Source organism: Anomaloglossus baeobatrachus, chromosome 4, assembly GCF_048569485.1.
Source record: "Anomaloglossus baeobatrachus isolate aAnoBae1 chromosome 4, aAnoBae1.hap1, whole genome shotgun sequence".
NCBI classification, from domain to species: Eukaryota; Metazoa; Chordata; class Amphibia; order Anura; family Aromobatidae; genus Anomaloglossus; species Anomaloglossus baeobatrachus.
In genome coordinates, this window is record NC_134356.1 from 320,061,968 (window position 1) to 320,088,376 (window position 26,409).

The 26,409-nt window shown below is 41.6% G+C and overlaps 1 protein-coding gene across 3 annotated transcripts in view; it reads right to left on the reverse strand.

Moving 5' to 3' along the window:
* DOCK4 (dedicator of cytokinesis 4) overlaps positions 1 to 26,409 on the reverse strand; it is a 415,128-nt gene that overhangs the window by 52,857 nt on the left and 335,862 nt on the right. For all 3 annotated transcript variants that reach the window (XM_075345007.1, XM_075345008.1, XM_075345006.1), the window contains 8 exons: positions 22,931 to 22,991; positions 20,556 to 20,649; positions 14,436 to 14,584; positions 9,923 to 10,009; positions 8,085 to 8,189; positions 5,638 to 5,779; positions 3,069 to 3,235; positions 98 to 184 (listed from right to left, as the gene is read on the reverse strand). In XM_075345007.1, the coding sequence (XP_075201122.1) occupies positions 98 to 184; positions 3,069 to 3,235; positions 5,638 to 5,779; positions 8,085 to 8,189; positions 9,923 to 10,009; positions 14,436 to 14,584; positions 20,556 to 20,649; positions 22,931 to 22,991 (892 nt within the window). The remainder of the gene's footprint in view (positions 1 to 97; positions 185 to 3,068; positions 3,236 to 5,637; positions 5,780 to 8,084; positions 8,190 to 9,922; positions 10,010 to 14,435; positions 14,585 to 20,555; positions 20,650 to 22,930; positions 22,992 to 26,409) is intronic.

Genomic DNA, 26,409 nt, shown 5'->3' on the forward strand with positions numbered 1-26,409 from the left:
CTGATTTAAAAAAAACAAAAAAAACTAAGAAATGTCCACAAGACGTAAATATTTTATGTGGTTTTATAGAAAAATATAAGATAGGACATATGCTTACCACTTCACGTTTTTCAACTTCAAACCATCGTGAGATGCCAGGTAGGCTTTGTACCAGCGTCAGAGCTGTTCTCTCTACCCACAGGCTCTTAAGAATGAGAAAAGATTTTATTAGAATTCACTTTATACATAATAATTAAATTGGACTTAACAAGCAAATCAGCAAAAGTATTTTTAATCACTGGGTGAGTCGGATTCAGGTTTCACTAGCTCTAATTACTTCAAAGGTTGAATATCTTTTTCATATGGAATCGTTGATCACCACTAGCTAATTGTTTTGTTACAACATGGCGACCCTATATTATAATTTTTTTTTTTTAAGCACAATGGCTCCGATTCATTAAGACTGGTGTTTTTTGTGTAAGTCTTATTGAGGGGTGTGCAGGAGTAAGATGTGCCAAATTTATTGAGAAGTGCAGGTCACCTATTGAATTGGCTAATCTTACCAGTGACATGTGCCTTGCTAGAGTGGGGGGCCTGGAATAACATTTCTGGAGTAAGAAAAACTGCCACTTTTGATGAACGTGACAGGCGAGTGTAGCCATACCCCATCCCGCCTCGGTTCCTTCTCAGCCACAACCATTTTGGTAGCGCTGCCGAAAAATATTTTGTAATGTTTCAAACTGTTTTCCATTAGCTTTCTGGTGGAAACATTTTGATGAATAGGAGCCAATACATTTATTGCAAAAATATTTTTATATTTTTTCCCTTAACATTTTCAGACCAAGGGGTACTTTGCACGCTGCGACATCGCTAGCCGATTGTAGCGATACTAAGTGCGATAGTTCCCGCCCCCGTCGCAGATGCGATCTCTTGTGATATCTGCTGTAGCGAACATTCTAGCTACAGTAGCTTCACACGAACTTACCTGCCCTGCGACGTCGCTCTGGCCGGCGACCCGCCTCCTTCCTAAGGGGGCGGGTCGTGCGGCATCACAGCAACGTCACATGGCAGGCGTCCAATAGGAGCGGAGGGGAGGAGATGAGCGGGACGTAAACCTCCCGCCCAACCCCTTCCTTCCTCATTGCAGGCAAGACGCAGGTAAGGAGAAGTTCCTCGCTCCTGTGGCTTCATACACAGCGATGTGTGCTGCCGCAGGAACGACGAACAACATCGTACCTGTCGCTGCAGCGAAATTATGGAAATGACCGACACTACACAGATCACTGATTTACGACGCTTTTGCGATAGTTTATTGGTGCATCTAGGCTTTACACGTTGCGACGCCGTTACTGGCTCCGGATGTGCATCACTTTCGATTTGACCCCGACGAGATCGCAGTAGCGATGTCGTAACGCGCAAAGTACCCCTAAGAGTAAAAGAAGAGAGAGATAAGAGCTATAAATAAAACTATAGGTGCACCAACAAATTAGTATATCTAATGTAGCAAATTAGAACAATTTTTAATGATTCATAATGGCGACATTTTAGATCCGAATGAGGACCTTATAGATTTACCTGCTTTCTCCAGAGAAAGTAATATCTGCCAGATCAGTAGTCTACACATACACTGGAACAGACTCCGCTTGTATACCAACCTTATTTATACAACCCAAACATGTGGGCATCTAGAAAATATGCAGGATGTAGTAGCTTAGCTGATGCAATTAGGACATTACTTTCTCAGGTAAACTGCAGACTGAGGTCAAGAATAAACCTGTTTTAATGGTTTCACAATGCAATTCCACAAGGCATTTGCAGATCAGCTTTCCTCCACTACCAAAAACATAATATCATATAAAAAACTAGGGCTAGCTCACTAATAAAAGGGAAACCTTGCTCCTCATCATAGGCAATCCTGCTTGCACCCCAGTATTCTCCTGGGCAATTTAACACAAACTGCTATTCTGAAGCTCCTTTGTGCTCTCTATCCAAAAATGTAATATGACTATGCGCTATTTTATTCATTTTCAAATGACACACCTAATAAGCCCTGAGGATGTGTCAGATTTCCAAACAATGTGAATTTTTACATTGGCGTCATGGCCAATCCTACATAGACTTCAGTGGTGCAAGACTTATGAAGGAGAAACCATGCTCAAACATCGGGAAACTGATGGCACATGAAGCCTCAATCACATACACAGTTCTGGAAATCACCTTCAAAATGGTTTCTAAATTTACAGTTCTGCAAAATGTTCCCAGCAATATTGGAGAGGAGTTGAAGAAACTCCATAGTACATTTCGATGGGAGTATACCTACAGTTATAGGATCTCGAAGTCCTTGAAGCATTGCCTCTCCAACAAAAAAAACAAAAAAAGTAATTTCAAATACAGCCCAAACTACATAAGAATGGCCTAATAACAATGTTACTATCCCAAAGGATCCAAAGCAAAGTTAAGGCTTATTTGAAACTGTGAGAGGATATATCTTGCACCAAGCCATAAATTAAATATTTTGAGAAACCGATTACAGCATCCATATTTGCAAAATTAATAATGACTCATTTGCTCAGATTCAAGGGATATAGGCCTCTATTTTCTATGAAAATAATGTCAAAGCCATGAAGATCGGATAACACAAGACCGCCTACTAAATGTATAAAATAAAACACCCATTCAATTTAAATATATAACTCCGCTTTAAAATAGACAGTACAATGTTTTAGTCCTAGTCTAAAGCGCTAAAACTGTCCTGTGAAATAATCCTGTCTAATAGGAACCTATCTTTAGCTCTGAAAAACCCCCAGAGGACAAATGTCTTTTCAATGGATCCACTTCCCCATTTTCATCCGGATGATAAACGTCGAGATGTAATTGAAAGCTCTCTCTCTGTGTGCTGGGAATATTCAAATGCAAAGTAGTCATTTCTGCTAACACAAAATTCCTTGTGTTAAATGGCAGAGATAGGAAATGTGTAAAGGAGAAAACGTGACCTCCTATGCACTCTGCACACTCTTACAGACATTACACATTCAGCTGGATTGGATGCACCGAGAGACTAAAGCACAGTTTGTAGAAACGCGTTTTACCTTGAATTCATTTTCCTTGTCCTTTGTACCCTTATGGAAAGGTCTGTCATAACGGAATCTCCAAATGTGGTTTACTTTGTAAAAGCTTTTGATATTATCAGGAATACCCTCTCTCTGCAGAACCTCTTGGCTTTCAGGAATAGGAGTAACGGCATAAATCTGTAAATCTAGGCACACAGTAAAGGCTAACACAGGAGAACAACTTAATTTTCATATAGAACTACGGCTTCTTCAATAGATCATAGCAGATATTCATTAAAATACTTGAGAAGCTCAAGAAAACATTTACATTTACCATTGATTTGGTGGTATGGCAAATTTCCAATTTATTGTAAGTCTGGCTGCTGTGGTAAACAAGCTTTGCATATGAGAAGGGGAGAATTTTATACAGAAAGCGAGACTTCCAGTTTATTATACTGAACACACTGTGATCGGTCTTGTATGGCTTTCAAAGACAAATGAAAGAAGTGGGATTAGTTCCAATTTAATCCAATAGAAATATAGCTAATTCTCAAATAGGCAATCTCAGTAGGCACACTGTAAGAAGTGTGTGTGTGTGTGTGTGTGTGTGTGTGTGTGTGTGTGTGTGTGTGTGTGATTTGTGCCTACTGAAAAAGAACAATAGGAGATTTTCACCTGTTACAATAAACAGGAAGTCTGCTTTACCAGTGAAGGAGTAGATAATCTTTTACCATAAACCAAATTGTCAGTCTACTTAGATTAGTAAACTTTTTTTACATTACAATTCCTGTTCATTCATGTCTTGGGAGTCCAGAAGGTGGTCCTAATTGGTGATTAACAGCAATGTCTATATCCACACATATTCGGAAGACCGAATCACTCATTAACAATTTTGAACGTAAGTTTTGTTGAGTTCAATTTTCATCTTGTTTAGACTAAATATGTATGCAGATTTCAAAACGGTGTTTAGTTTTCTTCCATTACGTCAGATTTTCTTCTCTAAAGCTTCTTATTACGGTTACTATTTTTTTTTTATTTACATACTTATATCCTTTTTTTTTTCAGATCATGTCTGTCTTTGCTATTTCTCATCATAATTGACTAAACAGCTCTGACTCCTTATGTTATATCTGTGGCTGTTTCACAATTTGTCAAAGGACAAACAGCTGCACATTTTTCAAGCAAACCTATTTTGCATATTTCAAAGTAAAACTTGGTAGGTTTGGGCCCCTCATGAGGTGTGCAGAGTGTCAAAAATGTACGTATGTGGGCGAAGGGAAACCTGTGATAAGATGCCGTTTGGTATATCTATGGTTTGGTGAGAGCAGAGAGATCATTCCAGTGGCTGTTACTTTTGGACAGTGAACAGGATCATTCATGGAAATAAAAGTGTTAACACCGCGCTGCTGTCCAGGAACAAAACATTCAAAGGTTTATTGAAGATCAAAAATGATTTTTATTCTATGCGTTTCGAAGCAGGAAAGTTCCTTCTTCAGTAATAAATCACAGATGTGATGTATACCTGGAGAAGGAGCTTTATTGCTTTGAAACATGTAGAATAAAAATCACTTTTGATCTTCAATGAACCTTAGAAAGGATTTGTTCCTGGATGGCAGCACAGTGTTAACCATTTCATTTCCATAAGTGATCCTGTTCATCTACTATAGGAACTACTGCAGCCAGAATATCTCTATCCATGTGCATATAGTAGTTGTGACTCTCAAAACTACCTCAGGCCTGAACTTCATTTTACCCCCACTCAGGTAAGACCCTATCTGCGCCTTTTGTTTTTCCAGTTCCCACAATCTATTATACTTTTGTAAAGTGAAAATTTCAAGCTATAACAAGAAAACGAATATACACTAAAAGTATACTACTTTCTAGTGATGAGCGAGCACTACCATGCTCAAGTGCTCGGTACTCGTAACAAGTAGCTAGACAAGTGGATGGACATGACTCAAGTACCCGAGTATAATGGAAGTCAATAAGAATCTCGACCATTTTGCCAAGTACTCTAGTCAAATTCATCAGAGCATCCAACTGCTCGTTACAAGTACCGAGCATGGCACTGCTGGTTCATCACCACTAGTCTCCCATCAGCTATGCGTCCAGTGCCTAATTCAGCTGAAATCCCAGTGCCAAAATACACATGACATTATTATTAATTATTATTTTTGATTGTATGTACATTTTGTATGGTTTTGGAAACAAAGGGAGGGTATTATGTAGCTTAAAAAGTTGATGTGATAGAAAAAAAACTAGGGATACTTTGTGATCCTGAAAACAAAAAGTTATTAAAAAAAAAGATGTCTGATCTAACTCAACGAAAATTGTGTTACTCGGTATTATTGCTAAACTCAGGAAGAGCAGGAATTTCAATTAATAAAATAAAAATGATATCTATATAACAATCTGCTCAGCTACTCCTCCACTACAGCATTCTGCCCATACATTGCACAAAAATTTCAAGGTAACAGATTTTCTTTATACTTTAATGCAATAAATTGTAGTTAATAAGACCCGACCTCATAGTTACATATAAAAAAATGATGGAAAGATTTGTAGGTGGTTTGACAAGTATTTTAGACTTCTATTGTACAAAGGATACACTGAGCTTCTGCCTGGAAGATCGTCTCATCAGGCTGGTTGGCATGCTGCATTGCAATGGCATGTGGGAATTCTGTAAGCATGCGCTGCTGGAAGGCTTCCAGTCTCTCGTAGTCATGGCCTCGACAAACAAATTCTTTGTTCTGGTAATTAGAGAAGTTAGTTTATTACCGTTTCAGTTTGATTAACAATTGTCTCATCTGTCAAAACAAAAAAATCATAACTACAACTGCCAAACTGGTGCCCATCAACAGGTAACATATAACTATGCGGTATGTGTTTTGCCTCTTAGCATCTATATACTTTACAGAGCATGGTTGTCTGAGGGGATATTCCACAATTCCTAAAAACCCGAAATGGCTCAACCTCAATTATTAATAGTACATATAGTGCCTTGAAGAGCCCTCCATCAATCCCCAAAAATTATTCAGACTCCAAAAATTAAGAGTAAGAGACTCAGTGGTTAGCACTGCAGCCTTGCAGCACTGGGGTCCTGAGTTCAAATCCCACCAAGGACACAATCGGCAAGGAGTTTGTATGTTCTCCCCGTGTTTGTGTGGGTTTCCTCCGGGTACTCCGGTTTCCTCCCACACTCCAAAGACATACAGATAGGGACTCTAGATTGTGAGCCCCAATGGGGACAGTGTTGCAAAGGAATGTAAAGTGCTGAGGAGTTAATAGCACTATATAAATGAATAAATATTATTATATTATTTACGTACTACATCTATAATAATTATATTATATATATATTTACACTGGTCTTGCATATTTTCACATCTTTATAACACACCTTGCTATCTTTGATACAGACAAGAACAGTATTTAGGTGTTGAGTATATAAATAAGCATATAAATAGTATCACCAGTTCAGATTGCAAAGGGAATTCATAGAGTCACTCAACCTCCCACCACTATCGCCTCAGTACATACAGTTGGAAATGTCCTTTGTGCTAGGCAGGCACCCCATCATCAGCTTTCTTCTCCAGTTGCTTTCTCGGTGATCCATGCCAGGGAAGAAACCTTTCAGCAATATACTGTGACAGGTTGCCCACACAGAAGTCTCCTGTCACATACTGCAACAACAAGTCATCCTTTGCTAGTGGAGCTGACTGCTGTGGGTAGCTGCTGCTTACTGTGGAGGTGGACTTAATGTGCATAAAGGAGCCAATTCAAAAGCACTCCTGTCTGCACAGTGAATGCGGAAAGCAAACTTCAAGGAAAAGAGTCAGAAACTATTTTTTTTTTCCTGCCAGACAATACGAAAGGCAGAAAAAAAAAATGAAACAAAAGAGAGGTTTTGAATATTGTGTTAGTTTAGCATGGCCTGGCAACCCTGTGTCACTAGGAATGATATGATCCTGCTTCAAAATTTATAAGAACATTAATCCATTCTCAGGTGATACAATGACAAGCATCATAATAGAAGAATAGAAAATAAACTAACAGTCATCTTATTCTGGGAGTCATCAGAAAAAAAATAGACTTCAAATATGTAATAGAGTAAGCCATAAGTCTGACAAAGTGTGCTTTCACACTGCATTGTCCGCCACTTTTAGTGGTCCTGTCAGGGCTTACTGTTGGGGTGCTCTCACACTATGTTGTTCCCCACACTCAGTGGTCCTGTCAGGGCTTACGGTTCGGGTGCTTTCATATTGTGTTGCTTCAAGTGTTCAGTGCTCCTGTTGGGGTAATTTCACATTGTGTTGTTCCCCACATTTAGAGGTCCTGTCAGGGCTTACTGTTTGGGTTCGTTCACATTGCATTGTTCCCCACGTCCAGTGATCCTGTTGTGGCATACTGTTTGGGTGCTTTCACATTGCGCTGTTCCCACGTCCAGTGGTCCTCTTTTGGCTTACTGTTTTGGTGCTTTCACATTAAGCTATTCCCCACGTCCAGTGGTCCTCTTGTGGCTGTTTAGGTGCTTTCACTTTATGTTGTTCCCCATGTGCAGTGGTCCTGTAGGGGTTACTGCTCGGGAACTTTCACACTGCATTGTTCCCCATGTTCAGGGGTCATGTCGAGGCTTACATCCGAACGACCGGCAAAACAGGATTCAAACGTATGCACCGATGGGGCAATTGACTACAATAGTGCAGACTGAGTCACAGTGTGCTCTGTCATGCTCCATTATTGGGTGTATATGCCTACTGAAAGCAGACACGAAGATGTAGTAGACTACAACTGGGTATCTCCCTCAAGTAGGTATATATGCCTGAAAATGGTGCCAATAGAGCACACGGTGATTCCGTCTGCATCATTATACTCAATGGCCCTATCGGCTCATACGTTCGAATCCTGTTTTGCCGGGCATTCGGACGTAAGCATTGACAGGACCACTGAATATAGGGAACAACGCAATGTGAAAGCACCCAAACTGTTTATAAAAGGAATATACAAATGTGTCTATTTTTGTTCATATTCATTTGTTTCTAATCTAACACTTACTCTTAAAAAAAAGGGGAATTTCTTCCCATAGAATCCAACCCGAAAGAATTCTGGCTCCAATCGCTGTTGGTCCATTATTTTATCATAGAGAGATGCTTCCATCATCTGTACAAAAGCAGAAATATAGCTTAATCAAATCTGTCACCAAATGAAACATACCTCACATTAAAGATGATCACTATTTGCCTTAGGCTCATACACAAAAAGCCTGTATGGTGGCAGTGAATGTAGATTGGACGGCTCCTTTATATATAGAGTGGTCTTCATTACGGCCCTGTATAGAGCATTTTCTCCTTACAAGCAATGTTCAAAAAACTTTCAAATTAATTAAATATATTATTTTTATAAAGGAAAACAGTAGCTATTCTTTAATCGCTTCACATTTTGTGTTTTTGATAGTTGTTTTTTTTTTTTTAATTAAACTATGTACCTCTTCCAATTGGCACTGCTCCACTTATTCTGGAACAGCTTTGGTTTTTCTTCTAAGCCTCCTGGTCCACAGAGGTGCGCCCCAATAATACAGGCACTCATACTAATTTTACCTTCAAGCAACTACACTTATACTCCAGAACTTCATTCTGGGCATTTGCTTTTTCTTCCCCTTGATGCTGGCCAAACAAAATACTGCCACATCATAAAGCATAGAAAGCAAATGCTCATACAGGAGGTCACAGCTGCAGCCTGCCTCGGTCAAAGTGACCTTTACTGCTACTGAAACACTGGAGCACAGGAGAGCAACAGCGGTAGAGAGAATGAGCACCAGAACACAGGCAAAAGCAACACATTGCCTATAACATAGTTAGGTCTGGCACTCTGGCTCTCCAGGGCTACTGCTCTACTGTACTATGGTTCTCCAAGGCTACTACTCTACTGCACTGTGGCTCTCCAGCACTGCTGCTCAAATGGAGACTGCGGAGGTCTCAGCATGGTAATGAGACAAATCTCATCTCAACACCACGCTGAGCCAGGCTGCCTCTGTCACCTTCTCTGTGGGTGTTTGCTTTTTTTCCCTATGATGAGGCCATGTTTTGATGGACTAGTGCCATAGAGGAGAAAAGCAATTGCCTACAGAGAATATCTGTGGTATATACCCAGTTAGATGACGGGATCATTTGAAAATTGATTGTACTTCAATATCAGGTAACTGCATAACTTTGGAACAGAGATGCACAGAAAAACTGTTTCAAAATTAGTAGAGCAGCGGCAATTGGATAAGGTATGTAGTTCAAATACAAAAAATCAAGTGAAACATCCTTTCTTTTTGAATTATTACCCAATTCCCACCCACACCCTCCACAGCATGGAAAAGTGAAAGAAAGCTCCTCTTTAAAGAAGAAATCTCTAGCCACTTGTTTGACTGGATTGATACGAAGAGATTTTCAAGCTATTCAATATATTTCTAGGGACAGCGATATTACAGTGCTTTACTGTACTAAGAGCAAAGATTGTGTATGTGTGAGCCAAACAGATCACGGAAAAAAAGAATTGAACACAACCAGGATGGTTATAAATAGGGATGATCGAATACCTCAAATATTCGGCTTTGCGAATATTTTCCGAATAGGTCGCCGCTATTCGACTATTCGTGAATATTCGATGCGCAATGTAAGTCTATGGGAAACCCGAATAACAACTATTTGGAACTATTCGGGCTTCCCATAGACTTACATTGCGCATCGAATATTCGCATAGAGGCGACCTATTCGTCAGATATTCACGAAGCTGAATACTTGAGGTATTCGATCATCCCTAGTTATACACCATAAAACAAAGAGTATTTATATTTCCAGATTCTTCTATATAAACAGTGAAGAAACATTATGGCACACTTCTGTTACCCTCATTTTGCTTAGATTCCTGTAGTCATAATAGTTTTCATACTGCTCAGCAAGTTTTCTGCAGAGTATTATGCCGTTCTCCCAACACTGTAAATAGAAATACAAAAAGTAACGATCAGCAAAATGTGTATCCAAAAAAACCCTATTATTCTTATCAGAGAAAAGTCTATACCCTCCTTTGCAAGATACAGGTTGCCGATATGGTTTATTAAATAAAGGAAAGCCGATTATATTATGTAAATATGAGCTGAAATATGGGGCGTTGTCAATGAAAATAAAAAAAACCTAGATTGCCAAGCATATATCTCAGGGCCCTCTTCCCCAGTAACCATAACCTGAAGGTGGAGAACGGAAGTGAAATATTGAGATTTTTTTTTTTATGGGGTTAGGTTTTTTTTATTGCATCACTGATGACAACAACATGTTTAAATGTTTTCAAAATAAAATAGTAAAGAGGTTTGTACCCAGTTTCTAAAACGAGTTTTCCCCATGTAGAAGAAGTGCGATTCTTTTTATAAATATACAAAAATAATTCCACTACCATACTAAATACTTCTGACAGCTATACCAAGAAAAACACAATACATCTTGTTCAAATCACTTTTAGCTAAATGAACGCATTATTGGATAAAGTGTATGAGCAGCACTGGGAATAAATCTAACATTTATGTTGTTACAGAAGACATTGCTTGTTGCCAGGAAATCTATCGCCCGCACGTGAGTACCTTCAGAGCTGGCTACCTTGCCAGGACAGTCTGCTAAGGGAACTTGGAATCACTGAGCCGGAGAAGCTAATTATAAACATTGGAAATCATTCCAGAGCCATAAGGGGAAGCCTTGGCGGGCAGCTCACTCACAACACAATGAACCTGAGCTGAGTTTCTATTAGAAGTGAGTAATAATATATATATTAAATACATTATATATTTAGATCTCTTTCAAAGTCTTTTCCCAGTTGAAAATTAAACTGTGTTCTGCGGAGGCCTTTCTTTACTGTAAAATAGACCATAGCCATTAGACGCTGTTCATAGAACATTCGATTGGCCAATGATTTCTTTCCCTCGGCTCCACCGAGCATGCATGTATTTTCATTAGGGAGAGTGCAGTAAGTAGCTGCCAAAAATCTCTGCCGGCGGCTTATCTCCACTGAGAACAAAAGGATTTGGCACATGGAAACCCAACAAGTCTGACCTATCTTTCACCCGACATCTGCTGTATGTGTATAGTGACACACCACTTTACACATCAGATGGTCATTTTGAAAAAATTACTCATAAAAATAGCAATCAATTAGAGTCAGGCAATATAAAAGATTGACCAGCACTTCCAAACAGAACAAGTCATGCGTGAACAGGTGCAATCAAGGAAATACAAAATGAAAAAACAAATATAGATAGGTAAGGGTATAAGACTAACTATCAGTAACTATGTCAATAAAGCAAACTCCTTGAGAAAACAGCAGGCAAAATGCGGGTAGGGGTGTGAACATCTTCCTTTGGGTAATTATACAAACATGTATCATACCTGTGATCAGGTTCTTCCTATTACATATTCATGCATAAGATTATTAATGAACATGCACTTTTGATAGATGATTAACAGCCTTTTACTTGTACTTAAACTTATATGTATTATTATTATTTATCATTATAATACCATTTATTCCATGATGTTTTACATGTGAACAAGTACAATGTCATGAACAATACAAGGCACAGACTAGTAAAGGAGGAGTGAGGACCCGCGAGTTCTCACAGTCTACAAGGGATACAGTAGGTGAGGGTGGAGATGGCCGTACGGCGCTATAGCAGACTGAGGGTTACAGCAGGTTGTAGGCTTGTCGGAAGAGGTGGGTCCTCAGGTTCCTTTTGAAGATTTCCAAGATAGGTAAGAGTTCCAGAGTATGGGGGATGCACGGGAGAAATCTTGGATGCATTTATGGGAAGAAGAGATACGAGGAGTGTAGAGAAGGAGATCAGGTAAGTACCGGGTGACTAGGTCATAGATGTACAGAAGAGACAGGATAACCATGCATAAGTGTATATCAATGCACATGCATGTTTGATTACCCATTAAATTGTAGTTATATACATCTATATTTATTTAGAAAATATTGATGCTATTGGCATAGAGCCAGGTAGTTATGTTCTTATTACCTCACCTATTTATGCCCAGTTTTTAATTTTGTATTTCCTGGATTCTAATCTATTTCTAGTTTTAGGACTAATTTCTTAAAAATATTAATCAAAAAAGTTTTATATTTTAATCTTGAAACTATGATACATTAGTTTGTAGGGATATCATATTTTGATTGTGCGTATTTCATGACAAACTATTTTTTGGGAATATGACATCACATCAGACGGCTGGACAAATCCCTCCAAAATCAGAAGGTCCAACATTCATTTAATGAGAATGGCCATTTTAAGAGATCAGAATAAGAATCAGCACATTATTATTACTTAAATAATATTATTATAATAATATTATTACTTAATAATATCCTTTGTTATGTTCAACAAATTAGGACATGCTGTGTTTTTTTACCCTAAGAGAAACTTCCATATGTGCCATGTAAGTCCTTATGTACTGATATAGTTGGGGTCAACAGGTGTTATCCCCAGCAAATAATGGCATGAGAACAGATGATTGGGAGAAGTGTCCTCTCACCTTGGTAGGATTAATTCTTACCGTTTGATCTCTCTAGGTAGAAATATGCATTATGCATATATTTAACGCTACATGCATGCTCGTTGTAGATACATAAAATATAATTTTATCACTGATCTTTTTGTACATTCAATCTGGGAAAATATTGTTATAATGGTTTGGTGATCGCAATAATGATCTTACAAAAATGAAAGACCCAAATCCGGTCTAACTGTTCCCTAACACAAGATGTGAATATGAACAGGAATATTTGCACTGTCATTCCTTTTTTTTAAAGGGAAGGTGTCGTAAAAAAAAATAAATTTCAATAACTGAAAAAATATAAAGTATTAATGTTATGTTTGACTAAAATTATTTGTTTTTAATTCAGAAAACTTAATCCCACTGTAGAAACAGCTCACATTACAGCTGCAGTAAAAGTGGGCAGAATCTGCTCTCCTGTGTGTGATGTCACCTCCCCCTCCCAATCTGGGGGTTTCCAACAGGATAAAAAAGAGAATGAAGTGTAGGGACACAGTGCGGAGCCATTATGTTGATGGACGCAAAGTGATTATAATATGTCTAAAGTGTCACCGAGGACAGCTGCATAATGCTCCACTGTATCCCTATGCCCCGCTGCTGGCTGTCTCCCACCCTATGCCCCGCTGCTGGTTGTCTCCCTCCCTATGCCCTGCTGCTGGCCGGGATCGGAGGTCTGAGGTGACATGCAATGAGGAGGGGGTGATCCGTAGTGCAGTGCCACTCAGACTGCAGATCACCGCTTCCAGCCGCATGCACTCACCTCAGACCTGCGCCCCCGGCAGCCTGTCATGTCAGCGATCACAGTACGAGCAGCGTAGAGAGGCCTGATGTGAGCACACGTGGGGAGGAGGGGTGAGCAGCGGTGGTGTAAGCAGAGGAGCGGGAGGGGGGCTGAACGGCAGCGCGGGAGGGGGGCTGAATGGCAGCGCGGGACGGGGGCTGAACGGCAGCGCGGGACGGGGGCTGAACGGCAGAGCGGGACGGGGGCTGAACGGCAGAGCGGGACAGGGGCTGAACGGCAGAGCGGGACGGGGGCTGAACGGCAGAGCGTGACGGGGGCTGAACAGCAGAGCGGGACGGGGGCTGAACGGCAGAGCGGGACGGGGGCTGAACGGCAGAGTGGGGAGCAGCATGCCAGGATCAGTTACGGTGCAACCACCGTTGCCTGGTGTCGGTACTCACCCCTTCTATCCCGGCAGGTGACAGGGGAAAAGTGCAGCATACACTGTGTGCTCCATAAAGATGGCGCCGATATCCTCCCTCCGCTGTGATCTGCACAACTCAGGGGGAGCATCCATTTCACAGCAGACACCTTCTCTATGTTACTAAATGAGGTCGGAATCCGACCACTGTCCTCTATGCCCAAGGGGCTGCCATAACAGAGGTGAGTAACTGTCGTTACAAACACCAAATCCATGATGGCAGCCCCAAGTGCTTCAGTAAAACTAGAATTAAATAAAAACTAAATAAACAGCGATTTTAATTTTGTATTCTAAAAAATACTGAATTTCATAATCACTATTAATACAAAAACGCAAAACCCTTCCTTTAAGAGGATAAAAGAAGTTATTTTTAGGCTTATTCTATGGCTGCGCCTACAGCGGTAAAAAAAACCGCACCGCGACGGAAACCCGTGAACGTGGCTTGGAACAACTGGTATGTTTAGCATCTTCTGTGTTAATATAGATAAATCCTGTAGAGCACCGTGGAAAAGCAATATAAATGTAAATTTACAAATATTCCTTTATATTTTATCACCATGTGTTGCCACGATCAAAAGATAAACATAAATTAGGAGCAAAATTAAGACAAATCATCTTACCTTCCCACGATCAAAATTCTGGATAATGGTCATATGAAGATACTCTTTGCGTTGCCACTCTGTCTGCATTGGGTAGCTGAGAAATTCTCTGAGCGGACGATCAGACCATTCCAATAACTCATCATAGAGGAGAAGGGTATAGGCAGCCTCTGCATGGGAAGAAATGTGAGAATAGGCACAAAATTATTCTAGGTACATATGTAAAAGCACTACAAAACAATCCATTTAAGTTCAAGGTTACCAAGAGTCAGTAAATTTAGAACCAGTCAGTAAAATCGGATAACTTGATCACTGTACATTATCAGAGATGAGCGAACCTAAACTGTAAAGTTTGGTGTTCTTACTGAACACTGCCTTTAAAAAAAAAAAAACAAAAAAAACAAAAAAAACCTCAGTGTCCGAGTTTAGTGTTTGGGTGCTGTTTGTATGCTAACCACTCAATCGAGCATTGCTATGCTCAGGTATAGCGAGCAGTATAATGAGCAGACTTAGAGATAACTAGGATCGGCGGGTCTAACCGGATTAAAAAAAACAAACGATTCCAGCCCGGAATTTAGCTTGCATATCTGGCCGCAAGCCGGTACCCATATGAATATATGGTGGTCAGTATCCGGCTCTTAAAAATGGTTGTAGAAGGGATAGGGGGATTGGAGCAAGCGCGTTATACTTACAGAGTCTCCGGCATTGCTGTAACTGCTCCCACGGCCGCTTACTGTTCTTTCGGGGGCCGCTCATTATTGCTCATCCATATTCACTGCTTTCCCCGCCCACTGTCAGTCCCCTCATCTGTGATTGGTTGCAGTCAGAGGCGCTCCAAACCTGAGTGACCAAGTGTCGGACTGCAACCAATCACAGAACCTGTGTGCAGCTCCCTATCAAGGTGTAAGACTAAATAGAAAAAAAATTGCCATAGAGTCACCCCATATTATGATTCTCAGCACAAATAAAGCATATGGCTACAGTTTGCAGCCCCCAGCCATGCGCTTATTTTGGCTGTGTATCAAAATAAGAGAAACTGCATGCTATTTCTTTTTTTTTTTTTTTTTCATACCTAGTCATGATAAAGCCGACAGTTGGTTATTGCCCCCCACCCCCAGCCTAAAAATGTCAAACTGCAGCTGCCTAGAGTTGTCACATTCATTAGATGTGACAATCCTGGAACTTTACCTGGCTCGTCCCAATTCGGGGTAATAAGGGGTTAATAACCACACAGCTGCCAATAAGCCCTAGATTATTAATGGGAGGTGTCTATGAGACCCTACCATATCACTAAGCTGTAAGTGAAAAGAAAAACACAAGCACCCAAAATTTTTTTTATTTACAATGAAACACAAAAAAACACCCTCTTGCACCAATTTATAAACACCTAAAACACCCAGGTCCGACGTAATCCATATGAGGTCCCATGACGATTCCAGCTCTACTACATCTGAAGCGACCGCCCGCTGTGAGCTTCAGGCAGAGACTGAGCCGCGCGATGAGCGGTGACGTCACTCAGGTTATTTGCAAGTCCAGCGATATGTGCACCGCATTATTGGGAGTGCCTGCCAGTCTTTTTCAAGTAGACAATCAGGTTATTTGTAGTCCCAGCTGAGGTTTCCACGGTCTTCTACCTGTGATCGCAGGTAACTGACCTTATGTATCCTCAGTAAACTCTGTGACCTCACATCTGAGTTCACAAACCTGCATCTCCTGGCAGAAAACCGCATTTTTTTTTGCTAAGGTATGCAGATGTGGTGCTGAAAATTGCATGCGGTAGTGATGCATTTTTTTGGTCAGGAGCTGTAGATTGGGTGCAAGAATATGCTGTGGAAATTGCAGCAATAAATTTGCATGTTTTAGCAAAAAAATTGTGGTTTTCTGCCAGGAGATGCAGGTCTGGGAACTCTCAATTTACTGAGGTCAGGTTACCGGTGGTCACAGGTGGTGTACCGTAGGAACCTTCAGCTGTGACCGCAAATAATCTGAGTGATGTCACCGCTGATAGCGCGGCTCAGTTTTCGCCTGAAGCTTACAGTGGCTGGTCATTGTTCTATGGCTGTATGTTGTGACTTCAGATGTAGTGGAGCTGGAATCATCATTGGACCTCATATGGATTACGTTGGACCTGGGTGTTTTGAGGGTAATAAATTGGTAAAAGATCTTTTTGTTATTTTATTTCAAATAAAGGAGTTTTTTTGGGTGTGTGTGTTTAGTTCTTTTCACTTACAGATTAGTAATTCGGAGGTTCTTGTAGACGCCACCCATTACTAAATCTAGGGCTTAGTGACAGCCGTGGGCTGTTATTAACCCCTTATTACTCTGATTGCAACCGCACCAGGTTAATCGGGAAGAGCCGGGCAAAGTTTCGAGATTGTCACATCTAATGGATGCGACAATCCTGGGCAGCTGCCGGCTGCTATATTTAGGCTGGGGGGCCCAATAAGCATGGTTTGCCCCTGCCTGAGAATATCAGCCCCCAGTTGTCGTGCTTGATCATGGTTCAGTATCAAAATTGGGGTGGACCTGCACGCTGTTTTTTAAATTATATATTTAAATATTTTTTTTTTTTTAAAAAAAGACGTATGCAGTTTCTTTTATTTTGATACACAGCCAAGATAAGCACACGACTTGGGGCTGCAGCCTGTAGCCATCGGCGTTATCTGTGCTGGGTATTATAATATAGGGGGACTCTACAACAATTTTTTTTATTTATTTATTTATTTAGTTGCACACCATAATAGACCCGCAGTCAGGGTCTGTGATTGCAAGCAGTCAGACGCTGTCTCACAGGCTGGGGGCGCAGTCTGACTTATTTAGGGAGGGACCACCGCCTCAAGCACCCTTCTACCAAACGAAAGATCAGCCGAGGAGGATAGATCCAACGGATAGTGCCGGAAAAAAGTAGACTGTGAGGACCAGATAGCGGCCCTACAAATTTGTTCAATAGATACCTGCGCACGTTCCGCCCACGAGGTCGACACCGCTCTGGTGGAATGGGCCTGAATGTGCTCGGGAACGGGCGTCCCACTAGAGGAGTAGGCTAAAGTAATGGCCTCCGTAATCCACCCAGCAATAGTGCCCTTCGACACCCCCAGACCCTTTGTACTACCCTGACAGGAGATGAATAATAATGGATCAAACGTAGGCGTTGGAAGAAATGCTTTCCCACGGCTCTAGAAAATGAGAAAGGCGTCCTCCGACTGGCAGCCTGGCGTCACTGGGAAGATTTCTTCGAGGAGGCCGCGGCACTCCAGAACATGAAGCCTGATTCCCGTTTGGGTCTGCACTCCCACCGCCGATTATCCGGGGGTTTGCCCCTGGAGAACCTCTGCCTCCGAAAGGAACGAGAACATTCAGAGTGGAACCTTGGAAACGACTTTTTCCTATCGGATGCTTTGTATAATGCATCCTCTAGCTGTTTTCCAAAAAGTAGTTGACCGTCACAGGGCACCGCGCACAATTTGCGTTTGGATTGCAGGTCTCCTGGACAACCCTTCAACCACAATGCCCGTCTGGCTTGATTGGACAATCCCGCTGAGCGTGCCCCGAGTCTGATAACATCCGCTGAGGAATCAGCCAGAAAAGCCGCTGCTGTTTGCAGAAATGGAAATCTAGAGCGGATCTTTTCTCGGGAGGTGTTATCCCGTAACTAATCCACAACCTGTTAGAGCCAGACCATTAAGGAACGTGCTGTGCAGGTATTTGCTATAGTCGGCTTCAATATCCCCGCCGATGTTTCCCATAAGTGTTTTAGACAGACATCTGCCTTTTTTGTCCAGGGGATCTTTTAATGTCCCCGAGTCTTCCAAGGGGATGCCTCCTCGTCGAGAGGACTTTGCGACTGCAGAATCAATCTGTGGTGCTTTATCCTATAAAGCGGTCTTGTCCTCATCAAAGGGATATTTTCGCTTTGAGGAGGAGGAGGGGAGAGAACCCGCTTTGTCTGGACGCTTCCATTCCTTCTGAATAAGCGCCTCAATCTTGTTGTTGACTGGAAAGGTACGCTTCTTCCGTTCCTCCAATCCTCCAAACATAACATCCTCCAGAGATCTAGAGGATTTCTCCTCTGTCAACCTTATTGTTGTTGCCCTGACCGACTTGACCAGTGTTCCTATATCATCAATGGAAAAGCACGGCCTGCCTCCCATATCGCTATCTGAGGATGAGTCGTCTGAGTGTACTGGATGAAGATGAGGAGGGAGAGTCAGAGTCAACTGGTTTTGACTTCTTTCATTTCAAGAAAGCCTTCGTGGAATCTTGTACCTCCGAGCGGATAACCGAACGGAGGTCTGCTGAGATTCCTGGAGATTCCTCCGCAATTGTGCGACGGATACATGACTCACACAACTTCTTTTGCTACTGATCCGAAAGGGGCTCCCTGCATAGGGGGCACTCTTTATGCTTCTTTTTGGATGTCGATTTTTTAGGGGCCTAATGAGGCAAGACAAAAGCGGGAAGAAACCACAAGGGACCTATGAGTAAGGTGACATTCACGAAGATCACTCACCACCATAGGATATCAAAAGGTACCGGTTTTGAAGGCTGCTTCGGAACATACACAGGTCTCCCAGGAGCAGTAGAGCCGCAAGAGGATCTGCTGTACTGGCTGCCTCGGCCCGTCTGGCCTGCGTCACTAGAGCGACCATCATTTTTACGGCTCTGCTGACGACGCATCAGGCTGTGCTGCTGCTCATCAGTATCCATGTCAGAGTGCAGGCACAAGCACCCGATATTGCCAGGAGTGCCCGGTTATATCCGATCCTCCGCCTTCCGGTCCCAAGAGAGGCTCCTCCCCGTCGCCCCACGCTCCCCTCGGTGCACGGACAGGAAACACCATTATCCCGTTAGTCAGCCGGCCTGCACGGCAGTACTGCATGGGTGCCGCCATCTTCTTCCGGTGACGTCACGCAGGCCCGCCTCCATTCGCAGCGTGACTGCCGCACGGTCATGCACCCGGAAGTCCTAGGCAGCAGGGAGCACAGGGTGGGGAGAATGGAGCAGCGGTCCGGGAACCCAGGAACGGCTCCTGCCGCACGCCCCCGCACGGACACCAGGACCCCCAATGGCAGGTGGACGGCGCTTACAGCCCCGAAGAACGGTGCTACAGGACTCACCCTGCTCTTCCAGACACCAGACGGGGCTGGGCAGGTAGGCGACTTGCTTCATTCACACGCCGTATCACAGAATCAGGGTCCCCCTTCAAGGACAGGAAACCAACTGACGAAGGGGAGAGGTACCGCCCTTTTATTTCAGAATGGTTTTCTGTCCTCGCTGGGCGGATCCCTCTCTTTCACGTGGTGCTGTCATGGGTGAGGGAAAAAGTATTTCTAAAGATCTTATAATATATGTTAATGAGCGAGTGGACTAGTCCCCTGGGAGTTAGGTCTGCTGGCTAGTCAGCTCCATTAGCATGCTAGTACACCTATGTGGGCATATTAACTTGCTAATGAATGTGCAGCTTCAGAGGACGATCTCATTCACCTCTCCGCTGCCATAGTGTCTGATGTTGGATTTCGGCTCATGTGAAGTGCGCATGTGAAGCCAGGTGTACGCATCCTGGCTTCAAACGGAAGTCCAGGATCATGCACACTAAGCTGAAGTCCAGGAGTAAGACACGATTGGCAGCGCAGAGGTGAGTGATATGATCCTGTGACACTGCGTATTCATTAGCATGTTAGTACGCCCACAGGGGCATACTAACATGCTAATGGAGCCGACTAGCCAGGGAAACTAACACCCAGGGGACTACTTTTCTAAAGATCTCCTTATCTATGCTAGTGTATACAGGGACAGTTAGGCAGGGATTAGCAATATACACCCAGAACTGGTCGTGGTGCATATTAGACTTATTAGACTTGACAGGTTCCCTTTAAAACTAGAGACGCTTGTGCAGACTATTGTAGCATTTTGTAGTTTGCAGTACAAGTTGTGAATGTGATTGCATGAGTATATGAGTTATACACATAAATCCAACCGAAAACAAAGCACTAAATGAATTTCAGCGTTTCACGGCCACACGGTTCCACCTGTCCATCACTTACTAACCAATAAAGCCACAATATTAGAGAATTTGCAATGTACTTTTATCAGGGAAATAAGGCAACCCTCAATGGGTAAACATATACAGGGCTTCATTACCTGTAAAATTTTGTGCTTTCATATGTAGGTCATAAAGTTTGTGAATATACCGTATGTACATTTCTTCTTTATTCAGTTCTGTTTTATAAAAATTCTGTGAAGAGATAATACCATATTATAAGAACTAATTTGCAGCTTCTGTATTTTTTATTTTTTTTGGAACACATCCAGGTAAACATACTGTATATTCTCATTAAAAAGGTTATCCATTTAATAAAAAATGTAATACAGCAGGAGGATGTAATACAATACCCTACTCGCCCGGTAAATCTGGCACTTCTCCAGTCAGTCTTTGTCAGCCTTGGTAAAAAGGACTCGGCCCTCTTTTTCAAATTGAAAGATATAGTTGTCTGGTTACTGTATGACAATCGAAAAAATGTGATCTTTCAGTCAGATGATGTGACCTTTCTCAAACATCAGAATGAAGGAAAATGTAGACTATAATGCAGTGAGTGGTGATATGACTGCTCTGGTGAGAGGATCTTATACCGCCACTCACTGTGCTTGTCTTCTACATTTTCATCACCTCCTGCAATCTGATGTTTAAGAAAGGTCATACCATCTGACTGACACATCACTTTTTTTGACTTTCCTAACAGTAAACAAAACAACTATGTATTTCAATTTGAAAAAGAGTGACAAGTACTGTTTATCATGGTATAAGAGGTAGGACACTACCCGAATACAATGTACTGGGACTGAAGTGCCGTGTTCCATTTCCTGATTTTTTTTTTAGCCGCCCTACTTCCAGGATGTACTGTCTACTCGTATTTGACAGCTGCAGTCATTCGCTGATTTTTGAGACCTATAATTGGCTGCAGCGGTCACTTACAAGGTCACTTACAAGGTGTCGTAACGTCAGAAGTGAAGGCTGGTTAACAAATTGGCAGGATCTCCAGAGCAGTATACAGTGTGTTGCAATTTTATCCCATCCCCCAGCAATCCAACTCTTTTTAGAAAAAAAAAAAAAAATCTTCAATATATTCTGTTACTAAGGCTTTGTGCGCACTAGAAATGTGAAGTTTCTCAAGAAAATTTCTTGAGAAACTTCTGGGAGTGGAAGATTTCCGGACCTCCGGAAAAAATCCGCATGCGGATTTGCTGCGGATTAGCCGCGATTTTCCCGCAGGTTGTTCCCTGCGGATTTTGCAGGCTGTACTGCCGAAATCCGCAGGGTACCTGCGGAAAAGAATTGACATGCTCATTTTCTCAAGAAATTTTCTCAAGAAATTCTTCTCAAGGAAATTTCTTGAGAAAAATCCGCAGTGTGCGCACAGCTATTTTTTTTTCACATAGGATTTGCTGGGAAATGTCTGCACAAAGATTGCAGACATTTCTCAAGAAATTTCTGCGGCAAATCCGCGGGTAAAACGGTCTAGTGCGCACATAGCCTAAGGAGATGCATAATTCTGTAAAGGTGCCGGAGAGGAAAACTTTGACATATTAATAAAAACTATTTTCTTTCTTTCTTGCCTAAAATTGGCCAGTTGTTGCTCCTGTTTTATTCCCGCTGCTCCCCTCAGTTTTCCATATAAATGTTTTTAAAATATGGGACTTTTATTTTAAATTTTTATAGTCGTTACATTAGGGGCGGTGCTCACTGGGTAATTATGGGGCGTGGGCTAAAGACACGCCCCCAGAGAATCCTGTGAGCCACACCCCCTTGGTAAAGACCATTAAATTCTGCCTCTAATAAAAAGGCTTAAATCTCTGGAACAGTAGAGCAGATATTAAGAAGAAAAAAAAACTTATTACGCTGGGGAACAGTGAGAATATAATAAGGGTAAACACTGGTCATTTTTGATTTGGTGACAGGTCCCCTTGAAATGCATTGAAGTAAAAATTATATATGTTTTCCCATTTTATTACATAAGAATGTCTGATAAAAAATTAAAATATAGGACAGTTTATACAATCTGACAGCTTCTGAGCTGTGCCCTTAACGAGGCCTCACAGAACTAGTGGTAAATGCTCTGTAATTGCTAAATAAAACAATTTTGCCCCGATGTCAAGCCATGCTGTTTCTGCTATGACGGTGGTAACTGCACCTCATTATTTTAGACAAGTTCACATCCGTCTGCTTTTTCTCTGGAGTCAGGGCTATAATCGCATATTGTCCGCATATTAGAAATCTTTATATTTGAATACTGCCCTCACAAGTAATTGCCTGGGTTATAAGGACAAAGCCGATGAGCTGAGCTATTCTGTTACCTGCAAGAAATGCTCACTTCACATCATTACACTCTGAATAGATTTGCTTTACTACCACGGAGTCGGTTTTAATGGGAAATTAAATAACGTGTAGAATAGAATGGGAGACATCTCCATTTAGACATTAAGGCAGGATGTGTCATAAAGCTCAATGAGTGTCTTACCAATAGACTAACGGTGCACCCAATCTTTTTTCCATCTACTTCTCCCATTTTCATGCAGTCTCTAAAATAAAAGAGAAACACTTGGCAAAAAGGCTTTAAGATGAGAGCTGGGAAATAAAGGAATACATGGCATATAGTGAAATCCAGATGACTGCTTCTTCAGTAATCTTCAACATGGACATAAAGAAGTGAAACTGCAAGTCAGTGAGCTCTAAAGGACCATCGCTCCTGATAAAGGTATGTTCCAATCACATTTTGGTCACCAATCCATCTGAATGATGAAAGACAGGTATCTTATGTGCCCAAACAGAGCCATAGACTTCAATGATCAAGCTGAGTACAAAACACGCAACTTGGACTATGAGCTTTTTCCACTCACATCAGTCTTTGAAGTTGGAACTATACGGTAGTCTATTGCACTATTGTTTCCAACTTCAAAGCCTGATTTGAAGTTGAAAACAAGTCAAATGTAGTCCAAAGTTTCATTTTATACACTCCATTTAATAATTTCAGTCTATAGCTCCATTGGGGGGCATGTCAGAATCCTGGAAGGGTTTTTTGAAGGTTCAGATGGAATTCCAGATGAGAAACATGAAGTGAACCCAGCTTTAGGCAATGGTAACATCACAATTTACCTTACATTCAGTGGCTGCATCAGGACTTACAATTGAACCCCCGCAAACACAGAATTTGGGCAAATGCACTGACTGGGCCATTAACCATGGTGATGTAGACAGTGTCACAGTGCGTTCTATTATACATTGTTTTCAGACATATAGTACAGACCAAAAGTTTGGACACACCTTCTCATTCAAATAGTTTTCTTTATTTTCATGACTCTGAAAATTGTAGATTCCCATTGAAGGCATCAAAACTATGAATTAAGTATTTCATTCCACATGTGTTAATTCATAGTTTTGATGCTTTCAATGTGAATCTACAGTTTTCAGAGTCATGAAAATAAAGAAAACCCTTTGAATGAGAAGGTGTGTCCAAACTTTTGGTCCGTACTGTATATACCTAGTTAAGAATAGCAACAACACAGTGTGCTGGAGACAGATAGTTGAAAACAATGAAAGAACAAGGGGCTATCAGCTTCCTCTTCTATTATTTAAACCAAGTCTAAGCTCTGAGGTCTCATCGCAGTATGTGTGATGACTTTACTACATTGTGCGCTCTGTGAGGAGCTTCAGACCAAATGGTACAGAGACCAGAAAGAAGGTAAATGGGAAGAGGTGAGCAATTTTCTATTTTTACATTAATGAGTACATTGTACAGTACTCATTTGATTAATCACATATTGGAGTGATCATAGTGTGTGGAGGGCTGTGGGGCTCAATATACTGTGTAGGGACCATTATAATGAGTGTGAGGAGACAATATACTATGTGAAGACCATTATACCTTGTTGAGGGGTATAGAATCCATTATACTGTGTGGGGGATATTATATTGCATGGGGAGCTGTGTATTGGCCATTATACTGTGTGAAGGGCTGTGTGAGGGCCATTACACTGTGTGGAGGAGTGTGAATGCCATTATGCTGTGTGGAAAGCTGTGTGGGTGGCGATTATATTGTGTGGAGGGCTGTGTGGTAACCATTATATCGAGTACAAGAGTGTGGGGGCCATTATAGTGTGTGAAGGAAGGTGTGAGGGCCATTACACTGTGTGGTGTACTCTGGGGGCCTTAGCACTATGTGGAGGAATGTGAATGCCGTGATATTGTGTGGAGGACTGTAGTGGCCATTATACCACTTTGGGGGGTTATACCATATGGAGAATAAGGGGTGTCATTATACTGTGTGGAGGGCTGTATGGGGAGAATAAACAGTGTGATGAGTTGTGTGGAACCATTATACTATGTAGAGGGCTGTGGGGTGCTATTATACTTTGTGGACGAGTGAGGGGGCCATTATACTATGTGGAGGACTGTATGTAGGCCGAAATACAGTGTGAAGGTGTGTGTAGGGGCCATTTTTGCTTCATGCTGTATACTGTATGCTGTACTATGAGGGTGCCATTATACTGAGTGATGGGCCCTAGGGGGCAATTATTCTTTTTGGAGAGCTGTAGGAGACAATTATAATTTGTGGAGAGATGTGAGGGGCTATTATACTGTAGCCATCTCACTGTGTGGAGGGCTTTGTGGGCACCATAATATTGTGTGGAGGGCTGTGGGTGCCTCATACTGTGGGTCACGGGGGGCCTCAATGTTTGTGGGGGAACTGAGTGCACATCATTATATGTGGGGGCACTTTGCAGGCATCATACTTTGTGGCAGTACTGTGGGGTCATCATACTGTGCATGTGGAGGATTTTAAGTTAAGTTATTCACTGTGGGAGTATTCACTGTTTGGGGGACACTTTTGTTAGCATCACATTTTATGGAGGCAATGAAAGTGGTATCTTAGTGAGTGGGAACACTAAGAGGCTTTAAAAGCAGCAAAATTACAATGCCTTGAAAACGTATTCATGCCCTATGAACTTTTCCAGATTGCACAAACAAATGTTTTTTATTGAGTTTTTATGTGATATACAAACACAAAGCAACAAGTTATTTGTGAAGTGTAAAGAAAATTATACACAGTTTGCTAAACATATTAAAAATATAAATCTGAAATTTAGGACTTGCCTTTTATTCATCCCCCTGCAATTGAATACCCTTAAATAAATCCTGACTAACCGATTAACTTCACAAGTCAACTAATTAGTAAATCGAGGCCACCTGTGTGTAAATTATTCTCAGTATAACCAACTACAGCTGTTCTGTGAAAGCCTCAGAGGTTTACTTGAGAACATTAGGGATCAAACAGCTTCATAGAAACCAAGGAAACACTTGACAGGTCAGAGATAAGGTTGTGGAGAAAAGTAAAACAGGGTTAGGTTATTACAGTATTCCTAGCTCTAAACATCTCATGGAGAACTTTTCAATCCATTGTTGAAAACATAAGTGTGGCACAACTGCAAATCTACCAACACATGGCTGTGCTCTACATTGACATCCCAAGGAAGGAAATCACTATGTAGAGAAGCAGCCAAAAGGCCCATGGTCATTCTAGAAGAGCAGAGGATCCACAGCTCAGGTAGGAGAATCTGTCCACATGACAACGATTAGTTGTATACTCCACAAATCTAGCCTTTATGAAAAAGTGGCAAGAAGAAAACCATTTTTTGAAAGAGAGCCATTAGAAATCCCTTTTTGCAGTTTGTAAAAAGCCAAGTAGGGGACACAGCTAGCATGTGCAAGAAAGTGCTATAGTCAGAGGGGACAAAAGTAGAACTTATTCGACTAAATGCAAAATGCTATTTGTGGCAGAAATTTAACACTGCACGTCACCCTCAGGGTGCCAATACTTCAAATGCTACACCAGTATTTAACCATTCTGTCAATTCTAGAGAATAATTAAGAGTTTTTCTTCTGACTGGTATAAAGAATGATTTTGGCCTTTTGCTTTGTAATGAACAGAACACTGTTAAT